This window comes from Dichotomopilus funicola (assembly GCF_033296635.1).
Source record: "Dichotomopilus funicola strain CBS 141.50 unplaced genomic scaffold C8A04scaffold_17, whole genome shotgun sequence".
In the NCBI taxonomy this organism is placed as follows: Eukaryota; Fungi; Ascomycota; class Sordariomycetes; order Sordariales; family Chaetomiaceae; genus Dichotomopilus; species Dichotomopilus funicola.
This window is the reverse complement of record NW_026944038.1, coordinates 208,109-222,300: the sequence shown is the minus strand read 5'-3', so window position 1 is coordinate 222,300 and position 14,192 is coordinate 208,109. Positions and strand designations below refer to the sequence as shown.

The window sequence follows — 14,192 nt, the reverse complement described above, 5'->3', positions numbered from 1 at the left end:
TAAAAGGGGTCAGGTGAGAGGTCGACAGTGATTCGGTCTTGGTGAATATGAACCCTCACCTTCACATCACAACCACGCATTTCAGGGGTTGATTGATGGGTGTTCAAGCTGGGAATTTCCGAATAAAACAAACGGATTCCGCTTGTGTTTGAAGAGCACTCGAATATTATTTTATTGTTTTATTTCCACCCTAATCTTCATTCAAATTCCACGGTTCTTACACTCCGGCACTTACTTCAATAATCGAAACACACCTCTTATACCCCTAAAATGCCCTCCCTCCTAACCCTCGCAACCACCCTCGCGGCCGAGCACCCCACAACCGTCACAACCATCACCCTCCTCCTCACAACCTACTTCCTCCTCTACCGATGGCAGCTGGTCAAAACCCACCCTGACGAGCCACCCATCGTCCCGTCTGCGATTCCGTTCGTGGGCCATGTTTTGGGAATGGCCATTTTCGGAGGGCGATATGTCAAGAATCTGGGGTATGCCCCCCCCTTTTTTCTCCAAAACAGAGACAGGAATACTGACACATCTCCAGCCTCAAACAAAAATCCCACCCCCTCTTCACCCTCCCTCTCCCCCGTTCCCGCCTCTACATAGTCACCGACCCAGCCCTAGCAACCTCCGTCCAGCGCGCGGCCCGTACCCTATCTTTTACCCCTCTCGTCCCCCGCATCACCCAGCGCGTGCTGGGCCTGGACGACGCTACTGTGGCTATCGTCCAGCGGGATCTGGATCCGGGTCCTGGGATGCCAAGGGGGTTTTTGGCCGATGTGCATGACCTTGTGTATGGTGCGTTGGGGCCGGGGGAGGAATTGGCGGGGTTGAGTTTAGGGGTCGCGGAGGGGTTGGCGAGGGTGGTTGAGGGGTTCGTGAAGGAGACTTTCCCTTCGTCGATTCCATCCGCTGAGGAAGAAAAGGGGGATAGGGATCCCGGGGTGGTGCTGGATCTGATGCAGTGGATACGGCATTTTGTGACGGTGGCCACGGCGGAGTTGTTGTATGGCGAGGAGAACCCGATTGCGCTGGACCCTGGGTTGGAAGCGGCGTTTTGGGATTTTGATCATGGGTTGGGGTCACTGTTGATGGGGGTGTGGCCGACTGTGACGGCAAGGCGGGCGTACCGCGGGCGAGAAGCGTTGGTGGCTGCGTTGGAGAGGTATCTGCTCGAGGGGAAGTATCTGGAGAAAGAAGGACGGAAAGGGGCGGCCGGGATTGTGCAGCGGCGGATCGAGATTGCGCTGCGGCATGGGTGGACGATGCGGGCGGTCGCGCGGTCGGAGCTGTCGTTTTTGTTCGCGGGGATTGTGAATACCGCGACGACAACGTTTTGGATGGTCCTGTACCTGTTTGCGGACACAACTACGGGTGATGATAACCTTCTCTCGGCCGTTCGTGCCGAACTCAACCTCAACACCATCGCCAACACCACTAGCAACGAAAATACCACCAACTCAGGGACCAACACAGAAACCAACACCCCCACAATCTCCCTAACCACCCTCAAAACCGCCTCCCCAACCCTAAACGCGCTCTTCCGCGAAGCCCTCCGCCACAACTCCGACACCTACTCCACGCGCCTCGTCACCGAATCAACCACCCTCTCCGCCCCATCATCATCATCCTCCCCCAGCTCAGACTATATCTACCAAACCCAATACCACCTCACGGCGCAAAGCGTCGTCCAAATCTCAGGCGGCACCATCCACAATGACCCACGGATCTGGGGGGATGATGTACGTGCCTTTCGGCCGGGGCGGTTTTTACCACCGTCTTCTTCTATTTCCGGTAGCGGGAATGGGAATGGGAATGGGAATGGGAATGGAAACGGGCCCGAAAAGCAAATCCACCCCGCCTCCTTCCGCGCCTTCGGCGGGGGTAAAACGCTCTGTCCAGGCCGACACTTTGCGACGGCCACGATCCAGGCGTTTGTGGCTGTGATCGCGGGGACGTTTGAGATAGAGGGGGCCGACACAAACAAGATTGTGGTGCCCGGGAAGGAAGACGGGGTGTTGCCTGTGCATGTGTTGGAGCCGAAGAGGCCGGTGATGGTGAAGGTGAGGGTAAGGAAGGGGATGAGGAGGAGGGGGTGGGGGCTTGTTGCTTAGTTTGTTGGTCTGGGGTCTGTATGTCGACGTATGGAGGGGAGTTGTGTGATGAGGCTGCTTTTTGTTGGGAGTCTACGATAGTGGAGTATTTGTTGGGAATCTCTGGTACTGGAAGTTGCAGGTATCTCAGGGAAGGTACGATGTGGGTAAGGGGGACTAGACCGGATAATGCGAGAGGTCTTTAATAGGGGTCTACTGTAATGTCACATACGTACCATACATACATACACACACTTACACACGCACGAGAAAGACGAGTCAACGTGATTTAACTACCTACAATACACACCATACAAGACAACCTTGTTACAAATACCCGGCCATGACACTTAACCACCGCATCCTACAGTCTTCCACCTCCAACCATCCAGTCTCCCACTAGCCATTCTGCCCTTGACATCGTCCAGTCCTCTGCTCAGTCTGTTATTGTCCAGTCCTCTGCTCAGTCTGTTATTGTCCAGTCCTCTGCACAGTCCACCCACCCTCACTCCCTTTCCATTCCTTTCCTTCCCTCGTAATACAACCTCCCGATAAAAGCGTCCAACCCAAAACCAGATCCACCCAGCCCATTACCCATTTCCCCTACCCATTTCTCATATCTCTCCTCAAGAAGTGCTTAACGAATCCCCTCCAAAGCCTGCGCCCTCACATACCTCCCCCTCACATCCCCCGGCAACAGCCCAAACAACCTCGCATCCCCCCCGCGACACCGAATCAACTCCTCCGCCATATCCGCAATCGCCGCCTCCTGCCTGATATCCCCATGCGTCTCCGCGCGCAATGCGACCAGCCCGTCGAGTAGTTGTTCGTCGAATTTGTCTACTACTCTCACCCTTCCTTTCCCACCCTTCCCGGTAGTAGTAGCAGGACCATTCTGGGGAGATTGGACCCGAGCCATGGGGAATAACAAGAACACCACCGCGCCACCGCTCTTCCACCCTGGAATCCGATCCCGGACTTTGTACAACAGCTGTGCGAAACGGAACAACCGGGTGTAAGACCGCGCAATGACCAGGTCTGGACCAACACGGTGGACAAATGCCGCGTGGGCTTCGACATAGTTCTCAGCCCAGACAAGTGCCAAAAACTCATGCTGTGAGGCGCCGCGGGCGCGGAAGTCGAGGGCTTTGGCTTCCCAGATCCAGGGCGGGGGGACGCCGAGGGTGAGGAGGGCTGTGAATGTGTTTTCTTTGTTTCCGTCGCCGTTGGTTTTGTTGTTGCTGGGAATATTCCGCGGCGGAGCGCTGATACGATGGGCATGTCTCCCAAGATGGTCCCGCACAGCCGCCTCGCGCGAGGCAGCATCAGACAACTGCAGCAGCACAAATGTAGCCGGGACCCAGTGGCAGTGCGGGTGGACCGTCAACGCCGAAGCGAAAGACAGCGATGCCATGTCGAGTTTCTCCGCAGCGTCCTGGCCGAAGGAGACTTTGCCCGTGGCGTAGATGGCGCGGGTCATGAGCCAGCCGAGCCGGGGGCTGTCGGCCCAGTCGAAGTCTTGCGTGGCGAATGCTTTGAGGAGGGACCAGAGTCTGCTGTCGGGTTCGGGTTCGCGGCCTTGTTCGATGTCGGCTTGGAATGAACGGACGGCTTCGGCTACGTTGGTAGTTGATGTTGTGGAGCCGGTGGTGTAGAACAGACGTAGACCGAACGACCGCATCCAGTCCAGCCCAAAGCGCCCCGAGATAGTAAACGAGTCCACCCGGTTCTCGATCGGCACGTTCTTGACCCCAACGCAGACGCTCGCGTTACCGGCCAGCAACTCATACAGCGCGCGAATCGCCGGCGAGAACTCGGCCAGCACATTCGACTCGCGCCAGTCCGACAGCTGCGCCTTGATATCCTTGTTCTGTAAACCGATATTCGACACCAGAGTGGCGAGACGGAAGTTGCCCGCGGCAAGTAGATGGCCGCACGCATCGCCCACGCGATTACCCGCGAGCGCGAGGATTGCTTTCTCCTCAAACCCCAGCCCTGGCTGCGCCAGCGCGCGGTCGGTGGCCTCCGACACCAACTGTCGCCAGAACGCGGGCAGCTTAGACCCGTTTTCGTCGAACAGCAGCGAGGCTAGGTCCCAAGCTACATCCCCCTGGGCCAGGTCGCGGAACTCCTGGTTAGCGTTGACGTTAACCACCTGGTGCTGACCGTCCCAAACCGCCACGCTGTCGATGTAGTGCTGAAGACGAGCCAAGTTCTCAGGCGACGCAGCCGACGATTTCTCGGTGGGAGATGCCAAGTTGTCGCCATCGACAGGCTGCAGGCTAGGCTCGCCGAGGTGAGCAGTGACGAGGAGCTCGTTGGGACCCCAGTTGGTGCGCGGAATGGTGGGGCCCTCCTCCGGGTGATCAACCTTGGGACGTTGCTGGTAAGGCCACTAGAAGCAGAAAAAACAATCTTAGTATATGTATTCACAAAGTTACATAAGGGTACGGGTACAGAAAGGTCCAACACCAGAGCAGAACCTGGTAGAACGCTAAATAAAAAGAACAGGAAACAGGAAACAGGAAACAAAAACAATGTCCCCCTTCCCCCGTAACACACAAAACTTGCAAGACCAAGACCAAGCAAGACCAAGAAGCTCAAGAGGGGAAAACTAGTAGGAGGCGAGCGGGACACCAACCTTCACGAAACCCTTCGCCGGCGACGACTGCTGCTGGTGCTGCTTCTGCTGCGGCGACGGAACAGGCCCCTTCGCCTGCTCAAAAAGAGACTTCATCAAATCGATACTCGTAGCAAACCCCGCGCCATCCGGCACAACAGGTGCCGCATTCCTCCTCTGTCGGGCAGCAGTAGGGCTGCCCTGATCCTGGCCCTTCTCCTTGTTATTATCATCAATATCATCCCAGACCGCTCCCGACTCATTGAGCGCGCGCAACGTCGCCCGATCCACCGTCCTGGGCGCCCGCACGCTCGCCTGCAAGATCTGCGTCCAATCGTCTCCACCCGTCACCTCAATCCGCGTCGGCGCATGCGACTTTTTGAACGCCCGCATGCGCGCCCTCATGATGCCAGCAGGGACCTGTGCCTCGTAGTAGCTGTCGTTGGGGTAGTCGTAGGCTTCGTTGTTGTTGTAATAGCCGGCATCGTCGACGACGGATCCCTGCTGAGACCCCTCTTCATAGGCTTCGAGCTGGTAATCATCGGGTCCGTCAGCCATGCTTTCATCTTCAGGCCATTCCCGCGAGGGCAGCGGGGCATCGGCATCTTGGGGCTCAGGCGACAGCGTACCCTGACGTTGATGTTGACGCGAAAAACCGGCGTCCGCATGGGGAGCCTCTTCAATGTCCGACAGCGCGGCATCGTCGTCGTCGAAAGCGCCCGGGACCGCGCGCCGGCTACGCTTGAACTCGAATGTGTCGTCGGGGTTGGAAGGGGAACTAGAGTCCTTCTTGACTACAACATCAGATACGGCCGGGGCCGCGCGGGAGAGCAGTTGTTGCTTGCGGACGCGGACGCGAGCGCCGACGGACTCGGCTTCGGTCTCGTCATCGTCATCGTCATCGTCGTCACCTAGACCGTAGGTTGTGAAATGCTCCACTGAGAATGTCCAGACACCCATCTCCTTATCGTAGCTGACAAACTTGGTGTCGGGAATGGCCGTCTTGAGACGCTCAATGTGGCGCTCGAGGCGGCGACCCACGGTGGCGAGACCACCACGTGGGTACGAGTGCTCCAGCGAGATGACGGCCGGGACGTTCAGGCCCTTGCCGACGGGGGGTTTCTTAGCCGCGACGGGATAGACGGTGGCCGAGCGGGGCACCAGGATGACGATGTTGTCAAACAGCTCATCGAGGTTGATGTTGCTGAGGTCGACGGGGACCTGGAACGCAACACTGCCGACCTTCTCGCGGCCGACGATGAAGCCCGGAACGCGCTGGCGCTGGACCCGGTTCATGGCCCGGAGATCCTCTAGCGGAGGCGATGTCCAGTAGCCGCCCGGTTCGACCGAGGACGAACCGTTACCAGACTGCTTCTCGGTGCGCACAGCAACCGGCGACTCCTCCTCGGGAACGATGGCCAGCTCATTACCCTTGACCGGTTCAACCTGCGCAGCGGCAGCCGTAACCGTGACAGAGGGCGACTTGGCGCCATTCATGCCGTTAGTGCCGTTAGTGCTGCTGGTGCCATTAGACTTGGTTTGCTGCTCGTCGGTGCCGGAGTTGTTGCTGCTGTTCTCCAGCGTGCCGGCAGGTCGTGTGGTGGGAGTCGATGCCTCGGTGCTGGTATCGAAGCTCACGCGCTTCGTCAGCTTGCGTGGGCCACTGGCATCCTCAATAGCCAGCTTCTCCGGGGTCGGCGACACAAACAGGTCGTTCCGCACCTCCTTGTTGATAATCAGCTTCTTGTGGCCGCTACCGTTACCCAGGCGAGAGGCCGAGCTGGCCGAGAAGGCACCCGGCTGGAGAATACTGTCCTCGACGCTGAAGCTGCGCCGCAGGTTGCTGGCCGAGATGCTCTTGCTCAGGCCGCGGTTGGCGTTGCCCGCGAGAAGGAGACTCTGCGAGAACCCGCCGGGTGTGCTGGACGCGCTCGACGGGCTGGCTGGCGACCCGTACGCGCTGTAGGAGAACCCGTACCCGCGCTTCTGCGGCGTAGCCAGGCGCGAGGCGTTGGCCGGGCTCAACTTGTACATGGGCAGAATCGACCGGCTCTTCACCTTGGACTTGCCCGACAGCGGTGTCGCCAACGGGCCTGGGTTCTGCACCTTGTCGTCCGGAAGCCCCGAGAAGAGCGTAGCGGCGCCATACGCAGAGATGTCGTGGATACTAGCGTTGAACGCCTGCTGCTGCGCCTGCTGGCCCTGCGAGGCCCCGAGGAGAGAGTTGCCCAACTGCGGCTGCTGCTGGTTGTTGGTGGTCCCGAACAAACCACCGCCCTGCTGCTGTTGCTGCTGCTGTGCGGGCTGGCCACCAAAGAGACCGCCACCCCCAGTCGTCGAGCCGCCGAACAGAGACGGCTTGGCTTGCGTGCTCTGACCAAGTCCGCCGAAGAGACCACCACCCTGCTGTTGGGGTTGCTGCGTTTGGGTGTTACCACCAAGGCCGCCAAAGAGTCCACCACCAGTCGCGCCGGCCTGGTTCGTGGCACCACCGCCAAACAGACCACCACCAGTGGCCGCCGGCTTGTTTCCTCCGAAGAGGCCGCCCCCTGCGTTTTGTGCCGTGTTTGCTGCACCAAAGCCGGCCGTAGCGCCAGTGTTAGCACCACCACCAAAGAGACCACCGCCGGGTGTCGCGTTCGTCGTGGCCGTGCCACCGAAAAGGCCGCCGGCGGGCTTCTGTTGTTGCTGTGCCTGGTTCCCAAACAAGCCGCCGCCACCTGCGTTTTGGGTCTGCGCTCCGAAACCACCACCTCCACCAAATGCTGAGTTAGCAGGTTGCTGCTGCTGTTGTTGCTGCTGTTGTTGGCCTCCAAACAGACCGCCACCAGCTGTGTTGTTTTGATTGGCGTTTCCGAACAGGCCACCACCGCCCGATGCAGCGTTGCCGCCGAGTCCGCCAAAGCCGCCGGACGTCGTGCCAAGGGTATTCCCGCCGAATGCGTTGCCCGTGGTAGCACCAGTGGTGCCAGCGCCGGTGTTGCCAAAGCTAAAGCCGCCGGGTTTGGCAGCAGTGTTGTTGTTGTTTCCGAACAAGCCACCCCCCGCGGCGTTGTTGTTGGCGCCAAAGCCGGCGTTCCCAGTAGTAGCACCACCACCAAACGCATTCGAGGCAGCACCACCACCACCAAAGAGTCCACCGCCGGTCTGAGCAGGCTGGGCAGCTGGGGTATTCCCAAATAGCCCACCACCAGCGGGCTTGTTGCCGAAGAGGCCGCCTCCTCCAGAGGCCGCACCGAAGCCGCCCGCTGCGTTGTTGTTGGCCGCGCCAAACCCACCCGCCGCTTGCTGGTTGTTGTTCCCAAACACACCACCACCAGCAGCGTTAGCACCAAACCCAGCGTTGCCCTGGTTAGCCCCGAAAGCATTGCCTCCAGCGCCAAAGTTGGTGCCTCCAAACGCCCCGGTGCCACCGGTACCTCCGGTCTTCCTGCCTTGGCGGTAGTCTGCTAGCCTAAGCTCGTCCGCCGAGAATTTCTTGTAGGCGTCCATGAAGAGGATGTTCTGATACGAGTTGCTCTGCGTGCTGCTGGTGGGCTCCTTCTCCACTGTCGCGGCGAACGGGACACCGCCCGTGCCGGGAGGGTCGCCGACGTTGGTACCGATGCCCGGGTTGGCCGAAGCGCCAAAGCCACCTGCACCAGCGTTGCCCCCACCAAACATACCACTATTGGTAGTGGTACCAAATCCTGCGTTACCGGCGCCAAAGCCAGTCGTGGCCGGTTTCGCAGCACCGAAGAGGGAGTTAGTAGCACCGCCGCCGAAGGGCGTGCTCGGGTTGTTATTTGCTGCGCCAAATCCACCGCCGAATCCTCCGGCGTTTGCTGTCGCTGTCGTGGCTCCGCTGCCGAAGAGTCCTCCTGGTGTAGCGCTACTAGTAGTCGGTGTGCCGAAGGCAGGTTTGGCCCCAAAACCACCGGCCCCGAAGCCGCCTGCGTTGCCTCCCCCAAACCCAGCATTGCCGCCACCGCCAAACACGCCTCCAGTGGTATTTGCGTTGTTTGCTGCGCCGAATGCATTGTTGCCAGTGGAGCCGAACCCTATGTAAAAGGTTAGTTCCTTGTCGTACTCACGAGCGAAGAAAGATCGCTTTGGGGAGGGGCGAGATGTCGTTCAAAAGCAGCGGATAGAAAAAGAGAAAAAGAGACATACCTGGCGTCGCGGTTGTATTACCAAATCCACCAAACCCGCCGGCTTGATTGTTGTTATTGTTGTTTTGGCCGAAGCCGCCGCCGCCGCCAAACCCGAACGCCATGGTTGGCGATGATTATGGGGGTGGTTGACGGATGACGGAGAAAAAATCGAAAACGAAATCGATGTCGGGCCGGGAGGTTGAAAAAATAGGCGCGAGGGCGATCCCGCGTGGCGCGTGGCGCGTGAAAACCCCGAACCTTAATCGGTTCCTTTGCGGAATTGAAAGAAAGAACAAGCTGGGGAAATGAAAGAATTAAACTTAAAGCTCGCCCACGGGTCGCGCGGCAGAATGGTTGCGCTGGGAACGGCACCGCGTTGTTTCCCCTGCAAAAGTTTGTTCGGTCGCGACGAAGGCGAAAGTTGTCAGCTCGCGAAAGGTGACTGGCGGCCCGGGCTTCCCCTTGAGCTTGCCCAACGATGTGGTCCAAGCTCAAATTACCGGCCAATGAGATCACGCAGTGACTTTTTGGGGGGTAAGAGGGAGGGTCGATCGCGAAAAAGCAGTGGCAGGGCGGGAAACGGTTCCAAGCACAGCACAGACCAAGCGAAACCAACAAGATGGAACCTCGCAGTCACTTCACGTTTGCAGCAGAGAAAGGTTTCTGGTGGGCAGGCAGACGGTCAAGCTCTGGGATTGTCAAGGAGCTTTTATGTACCAGGTTCCTAGCTACGTAATGTGTGGTGCAGAGTTACAAAAGGATGGCAAGAATGGACAAGCAACCTGGACCGGCCCTGAGGGCGTGCCCACGGTATTTAAGCGCCAGCCTGACTGCGAGCAGGCCGCCAAAAGCGGTCACGTGGGCCCGCGACCGCGACCAGCTGATTAATGTTCGCTGTCTGCCTTGCAGGAATGCGCAAATCGGAAAGCCACCACAAGCGCCCTGGATGCCCTCTCTGTTCTCGGCAAGAATTCGCAGCTGTCAGTGGGCAGACCACTGTCGAGTCACAGCTAAGGTTGCACGGCAAGACGCCTACCTCAACACTCGTGTCCAACACCCACAGCAGAACGAAATTTGCAGTGCACAACGATATATATTTCTTTCCTCCCAGAGTTCCTAGCTAGTTTCGATAATTTTCACCGCCCCCCTTTTCTGCTTTTGGCCGTTGTGATCCATGCCGCTCGCCGGTTCAAGTAGTCATCGCTAAAGTTGTCAGGAAACTAACTATAAACGATGCTTATTGCTGTATATGTGTATATCTAAGCAACGTAGCTGTCAATATCTAAGTGGCTGATGATTACCCCCTGTATCTCTCACATACGCCCACACATGTCAAAAATAATGAGAACCCGAGGGAGTTCAAACAAGTTTTTACCTTGTGTTTTAGTCATCTGCTGGTTGTCATGAATTATTACCATTTTACTGGTGAATTTATAAATTTCCAACTAAACCACGACACATACATAGTAATACAAATCTTAGACTCAACATTCTAGGCTTTGTTGTAGAACTACGCCATTTTTTCTTTTCCCTTCTTCTTTTCTCTCTCCCCTGTGCTCTGCCAACCTCTGACGACCACTAACAGATGTACCCAACGTAACCCGGACCCGTGTCTACACTGGTCGGCGGAGACGATCCAGCAGACACAAGACAACAGTGACCTGGTCCCCTTTTTGGAATGATTCGGGTCGCATCGTCTATTTCACGATCAATACCAGGACAACTCTTGGATTAGAGAATCCACGGAACGGTATACCATGGTATCCCTCGCTCATGAGTTCCAAAAAACTTTCTTCAAACCCCTTAAAAGGCGTCTTTTGTAATTTGTACATTTTCAACCTATCTGCATAAAAACACCGCCGGCTTCCACAAAACAAAAAGATTCGGCCAGACCGGAAGAAAAAAAAAAGAAGGCAGTTTAGGTTGCTGTTGTAAAAAAGTGACCAGGACGCAGGATGAGATGAAACTTTCTTAGGTTCAACCTGCCAACACCGGCAAAACCGAGAGACAAAAAGAAGTAAGTACCTAGGTAGTAGGGCCTTGAACGGAGAAGAAGAGGCCGCCCTACACCATACCGCACTGCACCAACTAGGTCGGCTGGCACACAGACACTAGCCTTTGCGACCTCCTTCCTACGGGCTGAGTTATCTTTGAAAACCCCGTGGAACCAATCCTTAAACCCGCCAGACTTGTTTTCTCCGACCAACGAAACCATTCTATCAGTGCACTTGGAAATCTGGATCAAATACACCGCCTCCTTACCCCCCCTTCCATCCACTACAACCCTTCTTCAGACCTTCGCTATCCCGTAATTGTCTCTGCCCGCGCCATCTTCAACCCTCCAGTTCCTTAAAACTGAATCAAATCCCCCTGACCTCCCTGCTGCTGCTGCTGTCCAGCACCCCCACCCCTCGCCGCAAACGGGTTGTTCACCCCAGCTGGGCCTGTCGCAGCGGGCAATTGTTGGCCGCCCTGCTGTTGCTGCTGCGGGTATGAGACAGACGGCATACCGGTGAACTGCTGCCGCAGGAAGGGGTTATTGCCGGTGGCATCGGCGTTGATGCGGTTGAGGTTGGCGCCGGCGCTGTTGACAAACACGCCTGGGGCGGTGTGCTGGGCGGGGATACGCAGGTTGCCGGTGTTGCCGAAGGTGTCGAGACCATCGCCAGTAGCGAGGAGGGCGTTGAGGCGGGCTTCGTGCTCGGACATTTCTTTTTGCGGTTGTTGCTGCTGTTGAGGTTGTTGTTGCTGCGGTTGGGGCTGTTGTTGGAAATTGCCGCCGAAGGGGGAGGAGGACTGCTGTTGCTGGGGTTGGAAGGTAGCGAGCGTCTTTTGCTCTGGGAGGCTGCCGAGCGGGTTTGCTGATTGGGGCTTGTATCCCGTCGATGGGCGTTGGGCGAAGGGGTTGTTGGAGCCAGTTGGCGTGGGCTTGAGCGACTGCGGGCTGCTGTTGTTGCTGGCCCAGGGGTTGTTACTACCGGGTTGCAGACCCGGCTCCTGGGCCTGAGGCTGGAGGAACTGTTGTGGTTGCTGTTGCTGCTGCTGAAGGTAAGGATTGTAGCCAGTAGGTTGGGGTTGGAAGGTTTGCTGGATCTGGGGCTGCTGTTGCTGCTGCTGGCCGAATGGATCGAAGGCTCCTTGTGGTTGGCCAAATCCGTTGCTATAGCCGTTCGGGTAGCCGGTCGGTTGCGCCTGGAAACCCGTATAAGCATTGTTCACGTAGCCCGTTGGCTGCGCTTGCATCTGGCTCTGATCGATCGGGTTCGCAAAGAAATCGACCGCGCTTCCTTGCTGGTAGCCCTGGTTGAAACCGGTGAACTGGGGCTGGCTGGTCTGAGAAGGTTCGCTCGTGTCGAACAGAACGCTCGCGTTGCTCTCCTCAAGCTCCCGCCGACGCCTCTCTTCCTCCTCTTGGCTGAGCTTAATGGCCTTTGCCAAGTCGTCGTCGTCGATGTCGGCCGCCCGGCTCTCCCGTTTTTTCCTGTCTTCTTCCTCTTGGTGCTTGCTAGCTTCAATGGCTAGTCGGTACTCTGCGTCCTCTTCTTCGTTCTGCGGCCGGTTGCGCTGCCGTGACTGTTCCGCTCGGCCACCATGGCTCTGTTGAGGCGCGAATTCCTCCAAACCATTGACACGCGACTTCCACGACTTCCTATCGGTTCGTTCGGCTCGCAGCCTCTCCTCGTCCAGAATCAAGGAGGTGAGTTCCTTTGCCGCAACACGAACTGACGTAACACACATGGTTAGCTGGTTTGTCCCTTTCCACGCGTCTAGCAGAAGCTAACGGAATCTTGAGGTAACCCACCATTCTGACCAACGTCTCTACCATCCTCATCGATGTATTGGAACTCGCGCAGCGTCTTGATGATGAATATGTTTTGCTTGGACCAAGTGACGACCAGTTCCGACCCTTCGTGCAAGCAGTAGTCGAGAACTTTGAGCGCCTTCAACACGTGCCGCCAGTTCTTGCCCTTGTCGTTGAGACGTTTATCGATCATATCCATAATCTCGTAGAACTCGGTTGATCTAAGCAGCAAGGCGGAGATGTTAGCATACATTGGGTTCCACAAACCACGGCAGTGGACGCCGCGCGCAACCATGACGCCCCTCGAATGCGTCCCGAGGTACATGCATGCCAACTTACGAGTTAAAGGTCATCTGAGCGACCTCGCTCATCTGCGTCCCCGTCGGGCCCCATGGATCATTGCTTGTCGCTGTACGTCCGCGCCGTCAGTAAAAAGCCCTCGTCTTGTTGACGCGCTGGATAAGAAATCCGGGTTTGTGGCTGCGGGGTGCTGTTGCGGCGGCACAGCGCAGCCGGGGGGAGTTCGCGCAATCATTTGCGAAACGTGACAGACTGATGACCCACCATCGCGCACTTTGATCTGGACATTGGAATAGCCCTTAGTGACATTCTTGACACTACGAATGACTTTCGACATGTTGACGCCGGTTGGGGGGGTTGGCGCGAGAGCCGCTGCGATCGGACTTGCGGTGGACGGTGACGGTGGCGGTGTTGTGCGGTGGCTAAAAGGGGAACGTCGGCCGGGAGCGTCGCAAAGAATGGAGATCTAGGTGCAGTGGAGGTGCGCTTGCGTTGCGTTGCGTGTTGCTGTGCTCGGCGGTTGGGGCGGCGTCCCGCTCTTTACTCGGCGACCTTTGTCTTCAGAGGCCGCGTGCCACTGGGGCCCGCAGCAGATGTTCTCGTGGTGGGTGACTTATGGACTGAAATGTGATTCGTTTATAGACAGCTTGAAGAATAGATGCAATATAAGAATTGAATGGAATTGGTAGTAGGGTTGGCGGAAGCTTTATATGTTCGCAACTTAGGTTCTTAGGAGCTGATGTGATGTTGCTTTGAAGGGCCGAAGACAATACGACTAAGAACCTTAGTTGGCGAAAATGAGGGGGGAAAGTTCGCACACAAGGCACCGCTGGAGTCGGGCGCAAATTGGTGTGTTCCGAGGTGGATCGACACTGGATGATTTAACACAACGAAGGGGTTCAGTGGAAGGCGAATTTGAGAAGGAAAGGGGCGTCGAGACAAGTTGCAAGGGGTGTTGGTCAACCGGGACTCTCCCAATGTTCGCTCCTGGAGTATTAAGCAAAATATTTCCGAGAATGCAGCTTTATTTCGGCTGCGGGGGGCGACCCTGGAATTCCCGTTTCCCTGTCCAACTGTGCAACTTGGAATGCTCACGAGAGTGTGGCGCGGAGCTGAGAGACCTGACGAGAGCTGTCGCCAAGCCTTCCAGAAGGGAGCCCCGCTGGCGGGCTAAGCCGTTCCTGGCAGATACGCCCTGCAAGAGAGCTGGACTTCACGCTGCCCGACACAGAACGCGCGTGGAT

At 57.3% G+C, this 14,192-nt stretch overlaps 3 protein-coding genes across 3 annotated transcripts; 1 reads left to right on the top strand and 2 right to left on the bottom strand.

Moving 5' to 3' along the window:
* Positions 1-270: 270 nt before the first annotated feature.
* On the top strand, positions 271-2,114 carry C8A04DRAFT_10849 (cholesterol 7-alpha-monooxygenase; the record flags this gene model as incomplete). Its single annotated transcript, XM_062776735.1, has 2 exons — positions 271-488; positions 545-2,114. 2 exons carry the CDS (start codon positions 271-273, stop codon positions 2,112-2,114), a joined length of 1,788 nt encoding a protein of 595 aa, XP_062638611.1.
* Positions 2,115-2,730: 616 nt separating this feature from the next.
* C8A04DRAFT_27001 (uncharacterized protein) lies at positions 2,731-8,968 on the bottom strand (the record flags this gene model as incomplete). The annotated part of the gene is made up of 3 exons (XM_062780129.1): positions 2,731-4,488; positions 4,735-8,753; positions 8,866-8,968. The coding sequence occupies 3 exons, from the start codon at positions 8,966-8,968 to the stop codon at positions 2,731-2,733; spliced, it is 5,880 nt and encodes a 1,959-aa protein (XP_062638610.1).
* A 2,227-nt stretch (positions 8,969-11,195) lies between these two features.
* C8A04DRAFT_35953 (uncharacterized protein) lies at positions 11,196-13,285 on the bottom strand (the record flags this gene model as incomplete). The annotated part of the gene is made up of 4 exons (XM_062783356.1): positions 11,196-12,568; positions 12,649-12,869; positions 12,988-13,057; positions 13,213-13,285. The coding sequence occupies 4 exons, from the start codon at positions 13,283-13,285 to the stop codon at positions 11,196-11,198; spliced, it is 1,737 nt and encodes a 578-aa protein (XP_062638609.1).
* Positions 13,286-14,192: the final 907 nt, after the last annotated feature.